Below are 15,164 nucleotides of genomic sequence, written 5' to 3'. Positions count from 1 at the left end.
TACATAGAAATGCATAGGAAAACCACGCCAGACCTGACCTGGCACTAATTTTAGTGTTTACACCCTGTTAATAAATTAAGGGGAGAGATACTAGTGCACCACTCATATCTCCCCACCGTATTTTCCCAATTAAAGACAGGACAGAATTGTTTCAAGACCGTAAATAACTATGGTGTAAATGGTGTAAAATTGATTTAAAAATATCTATTTTACCTTGAAGGACGTGTTTCTGTTTGTGTTGCCCTGGATAAAAACAAAACATTGATTTTACTTACTGATCACCACATGTTTATAATATTTTGTATACAGTATTGACAAAAAAACATTATATATTAATAGCATAAAATTGTATAGTACATATGCTCCTTTAACCATAAGGATATGATCACACGTGCTATTTTCAGCCATTTTTCGGGCCGTAAACGCTCCGAAAAACGGCTAATAATGCAGGGGCTAAAACCCTACAAACATCTGCCCATTGATTTCAATGGGAAAAACGGTGTTCTGTTCCCACGGGGCGTTTTTTACGCGCCCATTTTTTCAAAAACAGCCGCGCAAAAAAAGCCTAGCAAAAAGTGCATGTCACTTCTTGAGCCGTTTTTAATTGTCTCAATAGAGAAACAGGTCCAAAAACGGCCGTAAAAAACGCTGCAAAAAACACTAGTTGATTTAAAAACGGCTGAAAATCAGGAGATGTCTTTGCTTGAAAACAGCTCCGTATTTTCAGCCGTTTTTTGTTAAGCGTGTGAACATACCCTAACCATTAGGGTATGTTCACACGGCAACGCAAAATACGTCTGAAATTACGGAGCTGTTTTCAGGAGAAAACTGCTCCTGAATTTCAGACGCTTTTACACGTACTTCGCGGCGTCTATTACGGACGTAATTGGAGCTGTTCTTCATTAGAGTCAATGAAAAACGGCTCCAAATACGTCCCAAGCAGTTTCCTGCACCTTCTTTGACGCGGGCGTAATTTTACGCGCCGTCTTTTGACAGCGACGTGTAAAATTACACCTCGTCTGCACAGAACATCGCAAAACCCATTGCAAGAAATGGGCAGATCTTTGCAGACGTATTGGAGCCGTCTTTTCAGGCATAATTCGAGGCGTAAAAGGCCTCCATTACACCTGAAAATAGGTCGTGTGCACACACCCTTACTTACCTTGCACTGATCTTGGGTTACAACCTATGCTCTAGTCTAGTCCAAAGCTGAATTTACAATTCTGCAGTCTTCAGTACTGAAATCTCCCAGTATTCCGCTCAAGGCCAGGTAAAGGGAGACAAACCATGTGGCGCTGCACAATCCCTTTGAGTTAAATTTTTGAGAAAATGCTGCAAAACTATTCCTCCTCATAGCAGACATAGATTTGATTTTCTGACTGTTAAACAGTCCCAAATGCACCACATTTATTAAGAGGCGTGCACCTTTAAATAATTTTGCTGCAAATCATGTCCTTTACTTAGACTGGCGAAAGATATGCCAATCTGAGTAAGACCTTATGCACACGACCAACGTTTTTGCGGCCGCAATTTAACCACATTTTTGCGGATCCAATCTTTTGTATGGCCCCATGCACATGATTGTGATTTACACGGATCTGTGCAGGGGCCGCAAATCCGGACCGCAAAAACTCAGGACAAGTCATTTTATGGTCCAGATTTGCAACCCAATACTGGTGAATTGTTCTGGATCCATGAGTCCGGATGACACACGGATACACAACAAGGGCTTTTTGCGGTCCAACAGACCGTAACGGAACCTAGGTTATGTGGACCACAAAACCAATACGGTCGTGTGCATGGATCCTAAATGTGGGCCTCAGTCTATATGGTTAATAGCACAGATCCACAAATAATGTGTCAGTGTCATTACATTAAAAACATAGAAAAACGTCAAAATACAGGGGTTCAAAATTTATTATATTAAACTACATAGTAGGAATTTCTGAATATCAGCCATTTAAACCTATAGGTAAAATACAACAACAGTCCTAAGTAGCAAAGAAGACACCACATGCTATGTCAATATACTGAGAGTGATAGTTGCAGATTAGATCATAGTTTAAATTATACAAGCTATAAAGTATATAAAGATAGTCCATGAAACATTAGTCAAGTTATCTGGAAAGCAAATAGGGAGAGAGACCAAAATGGCCGTGGAGTGAGCAGACTGCCTCCGCTATTTTACTGTTTTTTACTTGTCCCCCTAGGGGACTTTAACCAGTGACCATTAGATCGCTTGCACGATACTGCAATAGTAATGTATTGCAGTATATCGTGATTCTGACAGTCTCCTATGAAGCCCTGTCGGAGGCAGGACTTCATAGGAGTACAAAGATGGCGGACCTGGGGTCTTTGGCAGGGCCCCAGGCTGTCATGCCAACCAACGGCACCCCCCCAATCTCGCCGAGGGGGGCCCGTTAACGGGTTAAACAAGCGGGATCCCGCTCGAACGGGATCCCACTCGTTACCTGGAAGTGTCGGCTGTAAAACACTCTATGGAGCGGGCTCAGACCGTGAGCCAACTTCATATTCCCCCCCACGGCGTGCGCCGTATATATACAGCGGATGTCGGGAAGGGGTTAAGATTAATGGGTCAGGTTAGGGGTTGTAGGATAGGGTTTGTAGTGTGGCTGTTAGCCACCAGGTAGAGTGTTATTGTCCAGCATGGGCAGGGCTTAAGGGATCAGTAGGAGGGGTCATTAATGTGACGACAGGAGTGGGAAAGTTTACGCCCAACCCTTTAGTGCGTACTAGTGTCTTAGTAATTTAAGTCATGACAGCGTATGGGGAATGAGTTTCTGGCGGGGAAAGGGGTCCCTGGAGGCAGAAAATTATTGTCAGGTGCACAAGAAAAGGGTCGTGCATCATAGCTGTTGGTAATATGAAACATGTGTGTGTTCCTGGTGGGGATTGAGTTTCCAGGAGCTTATTGAATATTTATGTTTTCAGTGCCCTTGGGTCAGGTTTGGACAGCTAAGGGTAAGAAGACTTTACCACGGTTAGTAAAAGGTGATGATGATGGAGACTGCCTTTAAGGATTTTTTTCCCCCATGAAGTAGACAGATGGTTTATATTCATAAGGTAATGTGAATACTGTTTTATATTGTTTGCATATTTAATTAGCATATATTCTTTATTATGTAAATATTGTGAGTTATGAAAATTGTTATTTAATAAATGTGTCTTCTATGGCTTTTTACCACACCAAGGAGTCAATGTTTTTTTATTGGGTATGGGTGGTCATAGTGTTCTATCCTTTAGGGTATGTTTACACAAAATACATTTTTGCGGCCCAAAATTCCGCCTCCCATTAATTTCAATGGGAGTCAGACGCTTCTTTTTCCCACCAGATGATTTTTTCAGCTAGCAGGAAAAAGAAGCGTCCTGCTGGATCTTCGGAAGGATTCCGCCTGAACCGCCCATTAATGTCAATGGGAGGGAGGAATCTTCCTGCCATTGTCAAGAATAGTTCCGCGGCAGATTTTGTGTCGGCACCCACCACGAAAAATACGCTGTGTGAACTAGCCCTTGAAGTCAAGATCTGGACAAGCCGTAACTGAAAATGAGTACAAGGTAAGTAATGCAATGTATATACAAAGTTTTAAACTTTTTAAGTCTATTATATCTTTATGTGAACTGTATAAATTTGTGTTTCTCTGTGAACATCAATCAATTATTATTCAATAATTCATTAGAAATGACAATAAATAATAAATAAAAGTCTAAGGGCTTATTCAGACGAACGTGTAATACGTCCGTGCTACGCGTGATTTTTTCACGCGTGTCGCACGGACCTGTGTTAGTCTATGGGGCCGTGCAGACTGTCAGTGATTTTCACGCAGCGTATGGCCGCTGCGTAAAACTCACGACATGTCCAATATTTGTGCGTTTTTCGCGCATTACGCACCGATTGAAGTCAATATGTGCGTGAAAATCACGTGCAGCACACGGAAGCACTTCCGTGTGACGCGCGTGATTCGCGCAACAGCAGTAAAAACTATGAATGAAAACAGAAAAGCACCACGTGCTTTTCTGTTTACAAACATACAAACAGAGTGTCATAATCATGGCGGCTGCGCGAAAATCACGCAGCCACGCATCATACGCTGCTGACACACGGAGCCGTTATGGACCTTTTGCGCGCGCAAGACGCACACGCTCGTGTGAATCCGGCCTAAGTAAGATGTGTTTGATTGATTTTAATGTAATGTAATGGCAAACTGGCACCAAGGGACCTAAATTGGATCACCAACTTACACCTTAGGCATGTGCTTATGCCTCTCGGGGTGATGCATGATGACCATAATGTATACTGTTGCATAATCACACGTCATGGTATATAATATTTCACACGAGACTTACTTAAGACTTTTTTCTAATTTTTCTGCTCTTGCTTGAAATTTCTGGATATTTTTCGTCTCCTCTTCAGTCTGTTTCATTTTCCTCTTAGTACTTAGATGCTTGCACAGCGACACTGCCAAATTTTCCACTAAATTAAGTTCAAATCTAAGGCAAGATTACATTAAAAATCAAGATGTAGGAAATGAATACACTTTTATAAATAATAGTTTGTCAGTATAGTTAGTGCTTATTTGTTTTCTTCATAATACATACAAATCCAAAATATAAACCCAGACACATTCTAAAATTTTATAGTGCTGAACAATCTGGAGATATGTGAGAAGAACTAGCGATCATACCATTCAGTGACATTTTTCTAGGCTTACTATCAGTAATCCCACAGGAAAACACTACAAAACTACAGTCAGGCTATCCCAAGCTTGAAATAGCTGATTCCAAAAACCAAAAGGTAGGATTCCACGTAACATCAAATAGAGCTAAAATAAGCTACTGTGCCTTTAAGTAAATCTCATTGTTTGAAAATTCACATGAGTGGGCCTCATCTCAGAGACATAAACCAATGAAAGTCCTTCAATTAATTAATTTTCCATGTGCTGGACTCGGTTTCTAAGAGAGCTATGATTCATAAGTTCTAGTTAGTGCATCATTTATTCAGTCAAAATTTCAATCTACAAATTTCCACTAAGGCCCCATGCACACGACCGTAAAATCGCCCATTAGTTCTATGGCCGACGGAAACCTTCCCGTATATATTTATGGGAAGGTGTCCGTGCCGTAGAAACTATTTTAGGGACCGTGCTCCCATACTTTAGATTTAGCATTACGGGTCGTAATTACGGGCACGGTCGTGTGCATGGGGCCTAATTATGTAGACCTAACTTTTTGACAAATATTGAGGAGCAAAATATGATCTTAATTTGCTCAAGTGGTCTTATATTTTTGCTAGAGTAACTCAGTATTTTGCTGGAAATTTTAAAGTCGAAACAAAATTCTTGAAAATGTGAAGTTCACAACCTTCTTGGCGGTCCTCTTCAGATCCCCTCTAATTTCTCGAGGTCCCTAACAGTTCCTAATACTTCCGGTTTTGCACAGTATCTCTTTTTATTCTTTTCTCAAACCTTTTGCAAAACCATTTTATATAAATGAATTAGGCAAAGCACAATGACAATGATGAGGCTGCAGTAATAACAGGACTTTGTTATCTAGCAGGTAAAGGAGGAAGTAAAGGGCTGCAGTAATTTAGTTCTATTCTTCTCCTACTCTGCCCCACATTGAAATGAATGGAATATGCAGCCTGCAAGTTAATAAGGCTAATAAACAGCACAGAACACAAATTAGAAACTTGAATTTACGCCCTAAGACCTCTTCCGCACAAGCGTACTATGGGTGCTTTTTGTGCCGCCTATTACGGACGCAATACCCGGATCGCCGGCCGTTCATGAGAACCTGACTTAGATCATCACAGGCTTTTATGGTGCAGTAACACCATGAACGGGATAAGGTTTGGATGTTGTGTTCGTAATACAGACGCAAAAAAGCACCCATATTATGCTGGTGTAAAAGCAGCCTAAGGGTATGTTCACACGAGGGCGTCCGTAACGGCTGAAATTACGGGGATGTTTCAGCCTGAAAACATCCCCGTAATTTCAGCCGTACCGGCATGTGCAGGTGCTTGAACGCCGCGTCCATTACGGGCGTAATTGGAGCTGCTATTCATTGGAGTCAATGAATAACGGCTCCAATTACGGCCAAAGAAGTGACAGGTCACTTCTTTGACGCGGGCGTCTATTTACGCGCCGTCATTTGACAGCGGCGCGTAAATTACGCCTCGTGTGAACAGACAAACGTCTGCCCATTGCTTTCAATGGGCAGATGTTTGTCAACGCTATTGAGGCGCTATTTTCGGGCGTAATTCGGGGCAAAAACGCCCGAATTACATCCGTAATTAGTGCGTGTGAACATACCCTAAGGGTATGTGCACACGTAGTGACCAAAAACGTCTGAAAATCCAGAGCTGTTTTCAAGGGAAAACAGACCCTGCTTTTCAGACGTTTTTTGACCAACTCGCATTTTTCGCGGCGTTTTTCACGCCGTTTTTGCAGCGTTTTTTACGTCCGTTTTTGGAGCTGTTTTCATTGGAGTCTATGAGAAAACAGCTCCAAAAACGTCCAAAGAAGTGTCCTGCACTTCTTTTGACGAGGCTGTATTTTTACGCGTCGTCGTTTGAAAGCTGTCAAACGACGACGCGTAAATAACAGGTCGTCTGCACAGTACGTCGGCAAACCCATTCAAATGAATGGGCAGATGTTTGCCGACGTATTGGAGCCGTATTTTCAGACGTAAAATGAGGCATAATACGCCTCGTTTACGTCTGAAAATAGGTCGTGTAAACCCAGCCTAAGGTTCATATACTGAGGGTATGTGCACACGATAACTGCATTTACGTCTGAAATTACGGAGCTGTTTTCAGGAGAAAACAGCTCCGTAATTTCAGACGTAATTGCATGTACTCACGTTTTGCGAGGCGTCAATTACGGCCGTAATTTGGAGCTGTTCTTCATTGGAATCAATGAAAAACGGCTCAAATTATGTCTCAAGAAGTGTCCTGCACTTCTTCAGACGAGCCGTCTTTTTTATGCGTCGATGTTTGACAGCGACGCGTAAATGACAGGTTGTTGGCACAGTACGTCGGCAAACCCATTCAAATGAATGGGCAGATGTTTGCCGACGTATTGGAGCCGTATTTTGAGACGTAAATCGAGGCGTAAAACGCCTCGTATACGTCTGAAAATAGGTCGTGTGAACCCAGCCTAAAAGTACATCTGAAGTGGATCACTAGATGTAAGTTATTTACACTATTTAAATCATAAATACCTGTAATATTAACAAAATGTGGTTTGAAAATAATTTTGTTTTTAATATCTGAAAGATTTTTTTAAAATAATAAAAATATACTTACGCAAAAAACAGAGCAGGAAGTTTGTTAATTTTGTCTAGTTTTTCAACAAGCAGAGGAAAATATTTGGAGCAATCTACCTCATCGTATGGCTCTTTAGTTCCAAGGCTTTCCAGCACTTGTGAAACCTTTAAAACATGAATTATTGCTAAGAAAACAGTGTCATGCTTTGACGCATTCATGTATAGATATGGTACTTAAAGAGTATCTGACACTATTAATGCCCAATCTAATAACTCATCTGATGAGCGCTGTCATGCTGATAATTCCAGTGAAAATTGTATTCCAAAACGTTTATTATTTTAAAAGTTATTAGCTTTTTTCTAAATATGCAAATGAAGCTATACTAGCCAAATGGGCGGTAACGCGGCTCTTTCTCTGTGGGTGTGTTTGTGTTGTCTGTATGACGCTGTCCAACTACATAAACGCGCCCACAGAGAAAGAGCAGTGTTACCGCCCATTTGTCTAGTATAGCCTCATTTGCATATTAGGAAAAAAGGTAATAATTTTTAAAATAATAACCGTTTTGGGATTCAATTTTCATGGGAATTATCAGCACGACAGCGCCTATCAGATTAGCTAGGAGATTGGGCATTAATAAAGTACTGACAGACCCTCTTTAAAGAGGTTGTAAAGGATAGTAAAACATGCCCACTTTCTTCTAGAAACAGCACCACACCTGTCCATGGCTTTTGTCTGGTATTGCAGCTTATCTCTATTGAAATGAATGGGGGTGAGTTGCAATACCGCACACAACCTGTGGTCATTTATGCCATTGTTTTATAAGTAAGCAGCCAAGCGTGTCTCCAGTTATAAGAAAAACAATAAAATTCGCCATGAGTCACTTTAAGCCTTCAGTACAGAAACCTTCCTGTGCGGCCCATTAAATAAGACCATTATTGTAAAGGCTCTCAGACTAAATGTGACTTTGTATTACCAACAGTATCCCCAGTGTGGCTTTTTTTTAATATAGTTTTTATACAATTATAATACAACATACTAAAGATAATCAAATATACGTTTTTGTCGCTTTACTGCACTCTTCATATGTATAGGCTGACTTTTAGAGTGTGGTTTTAAGTAGCTTTTGCTTATAGTAACAGTGCATCTATCTATTTGGATTCTGGTCTAACACACAGATACATGTGCATGCACTTGTCTTTTTGTTTCTATTTGTTTTGTTGTAAAGACTGGTAGAGTATTAATGAAGTTTTCCGAATTATTTAAAAAAAATGGCCAAGAAGGGGGGGGATCTGTCACCTTACAGATCCCACAGTGTTCCAGCGCAGCCGCTTCTGTCTTCCCCGCCGCTGTTTGTTGACATGGCTGCAGTAATGACGTGTTTGTATATATCCATGTGATTGTTGCAGTCAATCATTGGCCACTGTACCCACTGAGACCAGTGATTGGCTGCAGCGATTCCGTGGGTATATGGGTACGTCATCGCTGCAGCCATGTCAATGAATAGCTGCCGGGAGTACCAGGCCGGAGCGGCACTTGAACACTGGGAGCTCTGTCGGGTAAGTAATGATTCTTTTATTTTATTCCATTCTCTCCCCCTTCGCCACTTTTTTTTATCAAGTCGGAAAACTCATTTAAAGGGTTATTCCCATCTCAAATATTTATGACGTATTCACAGCATATGCTATAAACGTCCGTTAACCTCTTTCTTAACCCTCTAGAAATTCTGGAAATAAGGGAAAGATGGTAGAGGGGATAAGGTGAATTACATGCCAGAATGATTGTATAAAATAACAGGTACAGCGACAATTAAAGAGGTCTGCCTCTGCCTACCCGCATCTTCAGCAAGTCGATTTCCCCATTATGTTTTTGCAATTTGTGAAGTTGCACCTTCTTTTGGCTATTTTAAGAGACATTTCCAGGTAGGAAATGGAAGGTATCCATTTGGGGCAACGATGAGGGCTTCTATTATCAATTTATTTTTTGGAAACTATGGAATACTTGATATATGTTAATAATTTAATATGTTACCTTTTTATCATGTCCTTTTTGAACCCATTGTATAAGTTCTTCTTTCAGTGCCTCTCCATACTCAGTTGCATCATTTTTTGTTATTATTAGTTTGTTCTTCAAATGTATGTTCTTTTCAGGGTCTAATGCCTTTAGGTTAACAAAATAGTTAGAAAAATGATTAAAAAATGTGATATAAAGTAAATTTTTATATCAAACAATATCAAAGTTATATTTTCCATTAAAATATATTACTTTCTTTGTTGCTACATATACTAGTCATTAACCAAAGCAGGTGATGAGTGTACACATAATGAAGTTAATGGTAAGCACTGACTATTTAATTAATTTTAGTGACGCCATGGGGCTTTTCCAGGGGTGGAATCCCCGGCCAGAGCGTTGGCAACACTCTGGCCAGGGATTCCACTTCAGGAACAGCCCCTGACATCACTGTCCATATATGGATAGTGACGCCAGGGGCTTCACCAGGAGTGGAATCCCCGGCCAGAGCGCCGACAATGCTTTGTCCGGGAATTCCACTACTGGAGGGAGCCCCTGAGGTCACTACAGTGATGTCAGTGGCTCCCTCTAGGAGCAGAACCCCCGGCCAGAGCGTTGGCAACGCTCTGGCTGGGGATTCTGCTCCTGGAGAAGCCCCTGACGTCACTGTACATAAATAGACAGTGACGCCAGGGGCTTCTGCAGGAGCGGAATCCACAGCCAGTGCATCGGCAACGCTCTGGCCAGGGTTTCCTTTCCAGGAGGAGCCCCTGACGTTACTGTCCATATATGGATAGTAATGCCAGGGACTTCTCCAGGAGCAGAATCCCCGAATAAAGCGCCGGCATCGGGGATTTCGCTCCTGGAGGGAGCCCCTGTCGTCACTACAATGAAGTCAGGGGGGCTCCCTCTAGGAGCGGAATCCCTGGCCAGAGCGGCAGCAACGCTCTGGTCCGGGATTCCGCTTCAGGAGGAGCCCCTGACGTCACTGTCCATATATGGATCATGACGTCAAGGGCTTTTCTAAGACAGGAGTCCCCAGACAGAGCGCTTGCGCTGCTCTCGCCCGGGACTCCATGGTTGAATGCTGAAGCCTCCCCTGATGGTTTCCTGCTTTAGCATTGTATTCAACTGTATCTGCCTCCTGAGGAAACCGGGACATATCACCGGCCATCCAGGACAGCGGGACATTGCCCGGAATCCAGGACTGTGCTGCTGAATCCGGGATGGTTGGGAGGTATGCTGCACTAGTAGATGATCTGTGCAGCAGGAGAGTCTCTATGTTTTCATGTGTGCAGCCTCGATCTCTCCATCCTGTCCCCCTCTCTCATATAGTATCTCTGCTCTGTGTAATCTGATTCCCCACTTTCATGCCTCATAGTCCTCTGTCTTTTTTAGTGAGCACAGAGATTCTAAATAGTTACAGACATTGCAGTAGTCAGGTATAGGGGGGAAGTGGCCTTTTTCTGTTTAACAATATTAGAAAGTCTATTATCTTTGCATAAACTATTGATCTATGGGAAAAATGTGAACAATAGGTACACTTTCATTTGCGCATTGTAAAAACGACTCAATCTATTACGTTAACATGGGCTTCAACAAAATTCATGCTATATTGAGGTCACATGGTGGCAGTGCGCAAGACTAGAATGGTGAACCAAGTAAAGTGGCCGCTAAATGTATATAGTTATATGATATATACTGAATAAAACATATACTATTTTTACCACATTTCTAATTTAACTGGAATCCTACAGTACCTTTAAATTTGGCATTTGTGGCCATGCAGATACCATGCAGTCATACAGCTGTATGCTTTCCCTTGGAGAGAATGTAAGATCCCTTGGAATACCACAATTCTTCATCTAATTTACAAAAAATATTAATATGTATTACATATTTATACATAGTAATTTAATATATATATATATATACACACATATATATAAAAGAATAATTGCTCAAAATAAATCTTAGCTTATAATTATACTGTGTACAAATGCTAGGGACATGAGATCTGTACTGTTATGCATTGTTTATAGCACTGGTGTCCTCATACAGGGGACCTTTTGGGATCCCTTAGCATCATTTAGAATCTCTACTGCATAGTTACAATGTAGAAACTCACCTTGTTCCTTTAAACCTTTAGGACAATCGTCTAAATTTCTCAATCCCATTCGGTATAACCGAAAGGGAGTATAACGTGCCCTATGTGCAATATAAAACTATTTGAGATGATTGAGAGATTATTTGAGATGATTGTGGAGAGACCTAAATAATTTCTTGTAATATTTTTGTCCATAGTCCCTCTGTTATATTATCTATACCCAGATCTTCTTGACAGTTATTTTTTAATTTATCCAGTATATTTTACAGATGAAGCCCAATAAAATAATATAATTTACTAGTCCCTCTCCTTACATAATTGTTTTTCAATATAAAGTTTAACTGTTCTATACTGCTAAATACGACTTCACTGCCAAGCGCCTGGGATTGAATTGCTGAGTTTAGTTGTAGATATTTATATATCCCACTCCTCTCTAGATTAATGTCCTGTACGGGAATATCCCAAGATTTGACCTTACCTTGTATAAATATATGTTTAAGGTACCTAATCCCCTTATTCTTCCATACCTCAAAACTACTTTCATTTTAAACATTTATATTATCTTATATTATCCTATATTGTCATTGCGTATATAGACCAATTCTAAAAAGGTGTCTCGTAGAATGACATATTTTCTGTATCATAACACATGTTGGAAATCCGTAACCCAACAACTGGTTTGCCTCTAATGCAGGAAAGAGTTCTTCAAGGGTCATAGATTGTAAAATCTCAGTATTTCTATCCAGTATAGGATGAATTCCCTAACTCTTCAAATAGCCATTCTGAGTGGAAGCAAAATTAAAGGCGCGGATAGGGTACTACCAGACCGCACCTTCTTATATCTTCTTGCAATTTCTTGAAACTGATCCTTGCTTTCTTCCCATTCCAAATTAAGCCCCAAATATTAGATTTATAGTTGTAAAGATCTTTGGATTCATCCAAACGGATTCATCCAAACATGCTGTTTTGCATGACATACAATAGCTTTAGGAACAATAGATTTAACCAAGGCAACAAGTCCACTCAAAGTGAGGGGAAGTCATCTCCAGGTCCACGCCTTCATTCTGAATGAACCCAACATGGGTTGGATATGCAGCTCATCATACTCCATTAAGTGTCTAGAAACCCTTATACCAAGATTCCTCCATTGACTTTCCCCCATTTTTGGGTTTTTGTTTTTACAGCGTTTATGTGTGGTAAAAACGGCATGCAAAACTTTATTCTGAGGGTCATTACGATTACGGCAATAACAAATTTATATATTTTTGATGATTTAACACTTTTATAAAGAAAAAACTATTTGATAAATGAAAATTTCTTCTGTTTTGCCATATTTTGAGAGCCATAAATTTTTTTTATTTTTCCATCGATTAAACATTTTTTTTCAGTGTGAGCTCTAGGTTTTTTGGGTACCATTTTGGTGTACATGCGAATTTTTGATCACTTTTTATAAAACATTTTTTGGGAGCTACGACGTTCATGGTGCCGGTTAAAAAGCATTATATTATAATAGTTCAGACTCTTACAGATGCGGTGATACCTAAAATATTGTTTGGATAAGATTTTTTTTTTACTTTTAATTATTTTTTGTACATTACAAAAAACCTTAACCCATTATTTTTTTTTTATTCCTCAGAGAGGACTTGAAAAATTGATCATTTGATCTCTGCTACAATACACTGCAATACTTAAATATCGCAGTGTATGGTACTTTGAACCTCTCTACCTCTGACAGGGCTTAATAGGAGCAGAAAAATGGCAGACCAGGGGGTATTCATTAGGCCCCAGGCTGCTGTGACAACCATCGGCATCCCGTGATCACTGACGTCGATGGTGGCTCCCCTTTTTCTAATGGCTTAGATGCCGTGATGGATACTGACCGCGCATCTAAGTGGTTGTAGTAAGGTGTTAGCTGTAACAAATAGCCAACAACTGCTGAGTATGGAGCAGGATCTGTCCGTAAGCATTCTCCATACATCACATGTCACCAAGGGGTTAATACTGTATGTTTAATGGTGATCCTTTAAACTTAAAGGTGTTTTCTAGGAAAACACATTGATTTGTGTGGGTCCCAAGGGTTGGCAAAACAAATTTTTCCCTTCAGTGTCTATCCAAAATAGAGGTTTTTGGGTGCTGCACTCTCTAATACCAGTAAGTGCTTTAATGCAAGTTACCTCAATGTTGGATCAATTCCTTAGACGCAAGCTTGAAGAGATTCCACAGTGTGCTAAAAGCAGCAAATTACCTTTAAAATTGAAGTCTGTGTGCTGTTACAGTACCTAGTTGTTCTATTCAGTAATATAGAAACAGGGAGATTCTTTCCTGCCATGACTAAGAACGCAGACCGCGTTCGAAACGCGTAGGCTCGGGTATATACCCTGACTACTCCTACCTTGGGACTCCCTTTTGATTTTAAGGATTTCTCCAATAAACATGGGACCTGTTTTTCCCTTTTAACTACCATCAGCGCTGGATCATTTTTTTTCTTCTATCTTGCTGTTCTATTCAGTGTCTATCCAGGGACAGCATTCTGGGGGTCGAACCCCTACCTATCACACATTGAGGGTCTATCCTAATGATGTCCAGTACGCAGTTAATAAAAGTGGCCGCCTATGAGTCCGTAGCCACTCATTTTAGCTAGTATACAGAGAGGGAGGTATAGTTAGCAATGCTGCACTTGTTGCAGAAGCCGAATTGTGTTAACCCACCCGCGATTATGAGCGCTGCTTGGGAACATTAATTAATCGGCAGCTGGGCTCTTCAAATGGGAATTAGAAGAAAGTTGGCGGGCAGTGCAGTGATTTGTTGCCTAGATGGTCGTTTAGTTGATAAATAGAACTGACCCACCATCTAGCGGAGTTCAGGGTTACCTTAAAGAGAACCTTTCACTAGGTCATATAAGTTGAACTAGTTAACTGACCCGAATAACACTCTCTCCCTGATTTCAGCGCTGTTTTTCTTTTTTTCCTGGGCCCTCACATTCCAGAGATATGGCCCACAGTTATGTTTGCCCCCTATATGCTAATTTGCTGTAATTAGCCAATGGGGTGGAGCTAGCTTCCCTGCCAGCTGAGGGTAGTTCATGCCGTTTTGCGCTATTCAGGTCAGTTAACCGGTTCAACTTATATGACCTAGTGACAGGTACTCTTTAACAGTGACGGGATCAGGAGTATCGGACCAATGGACCAACTTCTGAGCAGACTTCTGGGGAGAGCAAGTGAGGAAGGAAGCGAGGAGTGCGTATTGCAGTGTCTTAAGGAGCAGCCACTCCCACAGATAGAGAGCAGTGTAGGGACAGCAGCTGTCAGCCAAAAGGTAGGGAGAAAAAGGTGGAGCAACAGAGGTAAGGTACAAATGGCCAATGTGAAGAATGTATGGAGTGAGGGTGCCAGAAGAAGAACAGTGACTTATTCACCTTCACTTATTAAAAAATTAAGGAGGAGGAATAATTTTACTAGGCAGGCTAGGGAATGGATTTTACAGCAGGGAAATCAACAAGAGACCTGCAGCGGCTGAGATTTATAGCAGGAATACTTCAGCAGCATCCAAAGAATTGGCGGATTCAGCAAAAACTTCGGGAACAGTGGCGGCTCGAACCCCTACCTATGTGAAGACATTGGAGTGGTTACCTACATCCAAGAAGTTATGAACTTAGATGTGATCGTTAACACCTCGATCCTGCGTGTCAGAGACCCACTGACACTGAACTCGTCAGTGCCGCTGACCTGATAGATTCAGGTCTCAGTGCAAGATACAGCTGCTCTG

General features: G+C 41.0%; 1 protein-coding gene across 2 annotated transcripts in view; it reads right to left on the bottom strand.

Annotated features, from left to right (window-relative positions):
* Positions 1-15,164, bottom strand: part of LOC142753072 (putative ATP-dependent RNA helicase DDX60) — a 178,905-nt gene that overhangs the window by 57,200 nt on the left and 106,541 nt on the right. For both annotated transcript variants that reach the window (XM_075860265.1, XM_075860266.1), the window contains exons 23-27: positions 11,053-11,157; positions 9,314-9,442; positions 7,325-7,449; positions 4,366-4,509; positions 214-243 (exon numbers count right to left, since the gene is read on the bottom strand). In XM_075860265.1, the coding sequence (XP_075716380.1) occupies positions 214-243; positions 4,366-4,509; positions 7,325-7,449; positions 9,314-9,442; positions 11,053-11,157 (533 nt within the window). The remainder of the gene's footprint in view (positions 1-213; positions 244-4,365; positions 4,510-7,324; positions 7,450-9,313; positions 9,443-11,052; positions 11,158-15,164) is intronic.

This window comes from Rhinoderma darwinii, chromosome 1 (assembly GCF_050947455.1).
Source record: "Rhinoderma darwinii isolate aRhiDar2 chromosome 1, aRhiDar2.hap1, whole genome shotgun sequence".
In the NCBI taxonomy this organism is placed as follows: Eukaryota; Metazoa; Chordata; class Amphibia; order Anura; family Rhinodermatidae; genus Rhinoderma; species Rhinoderma darwinii.
This window is presented reverse-complemented; position numbering and strand designations above follow the sequence as displayed.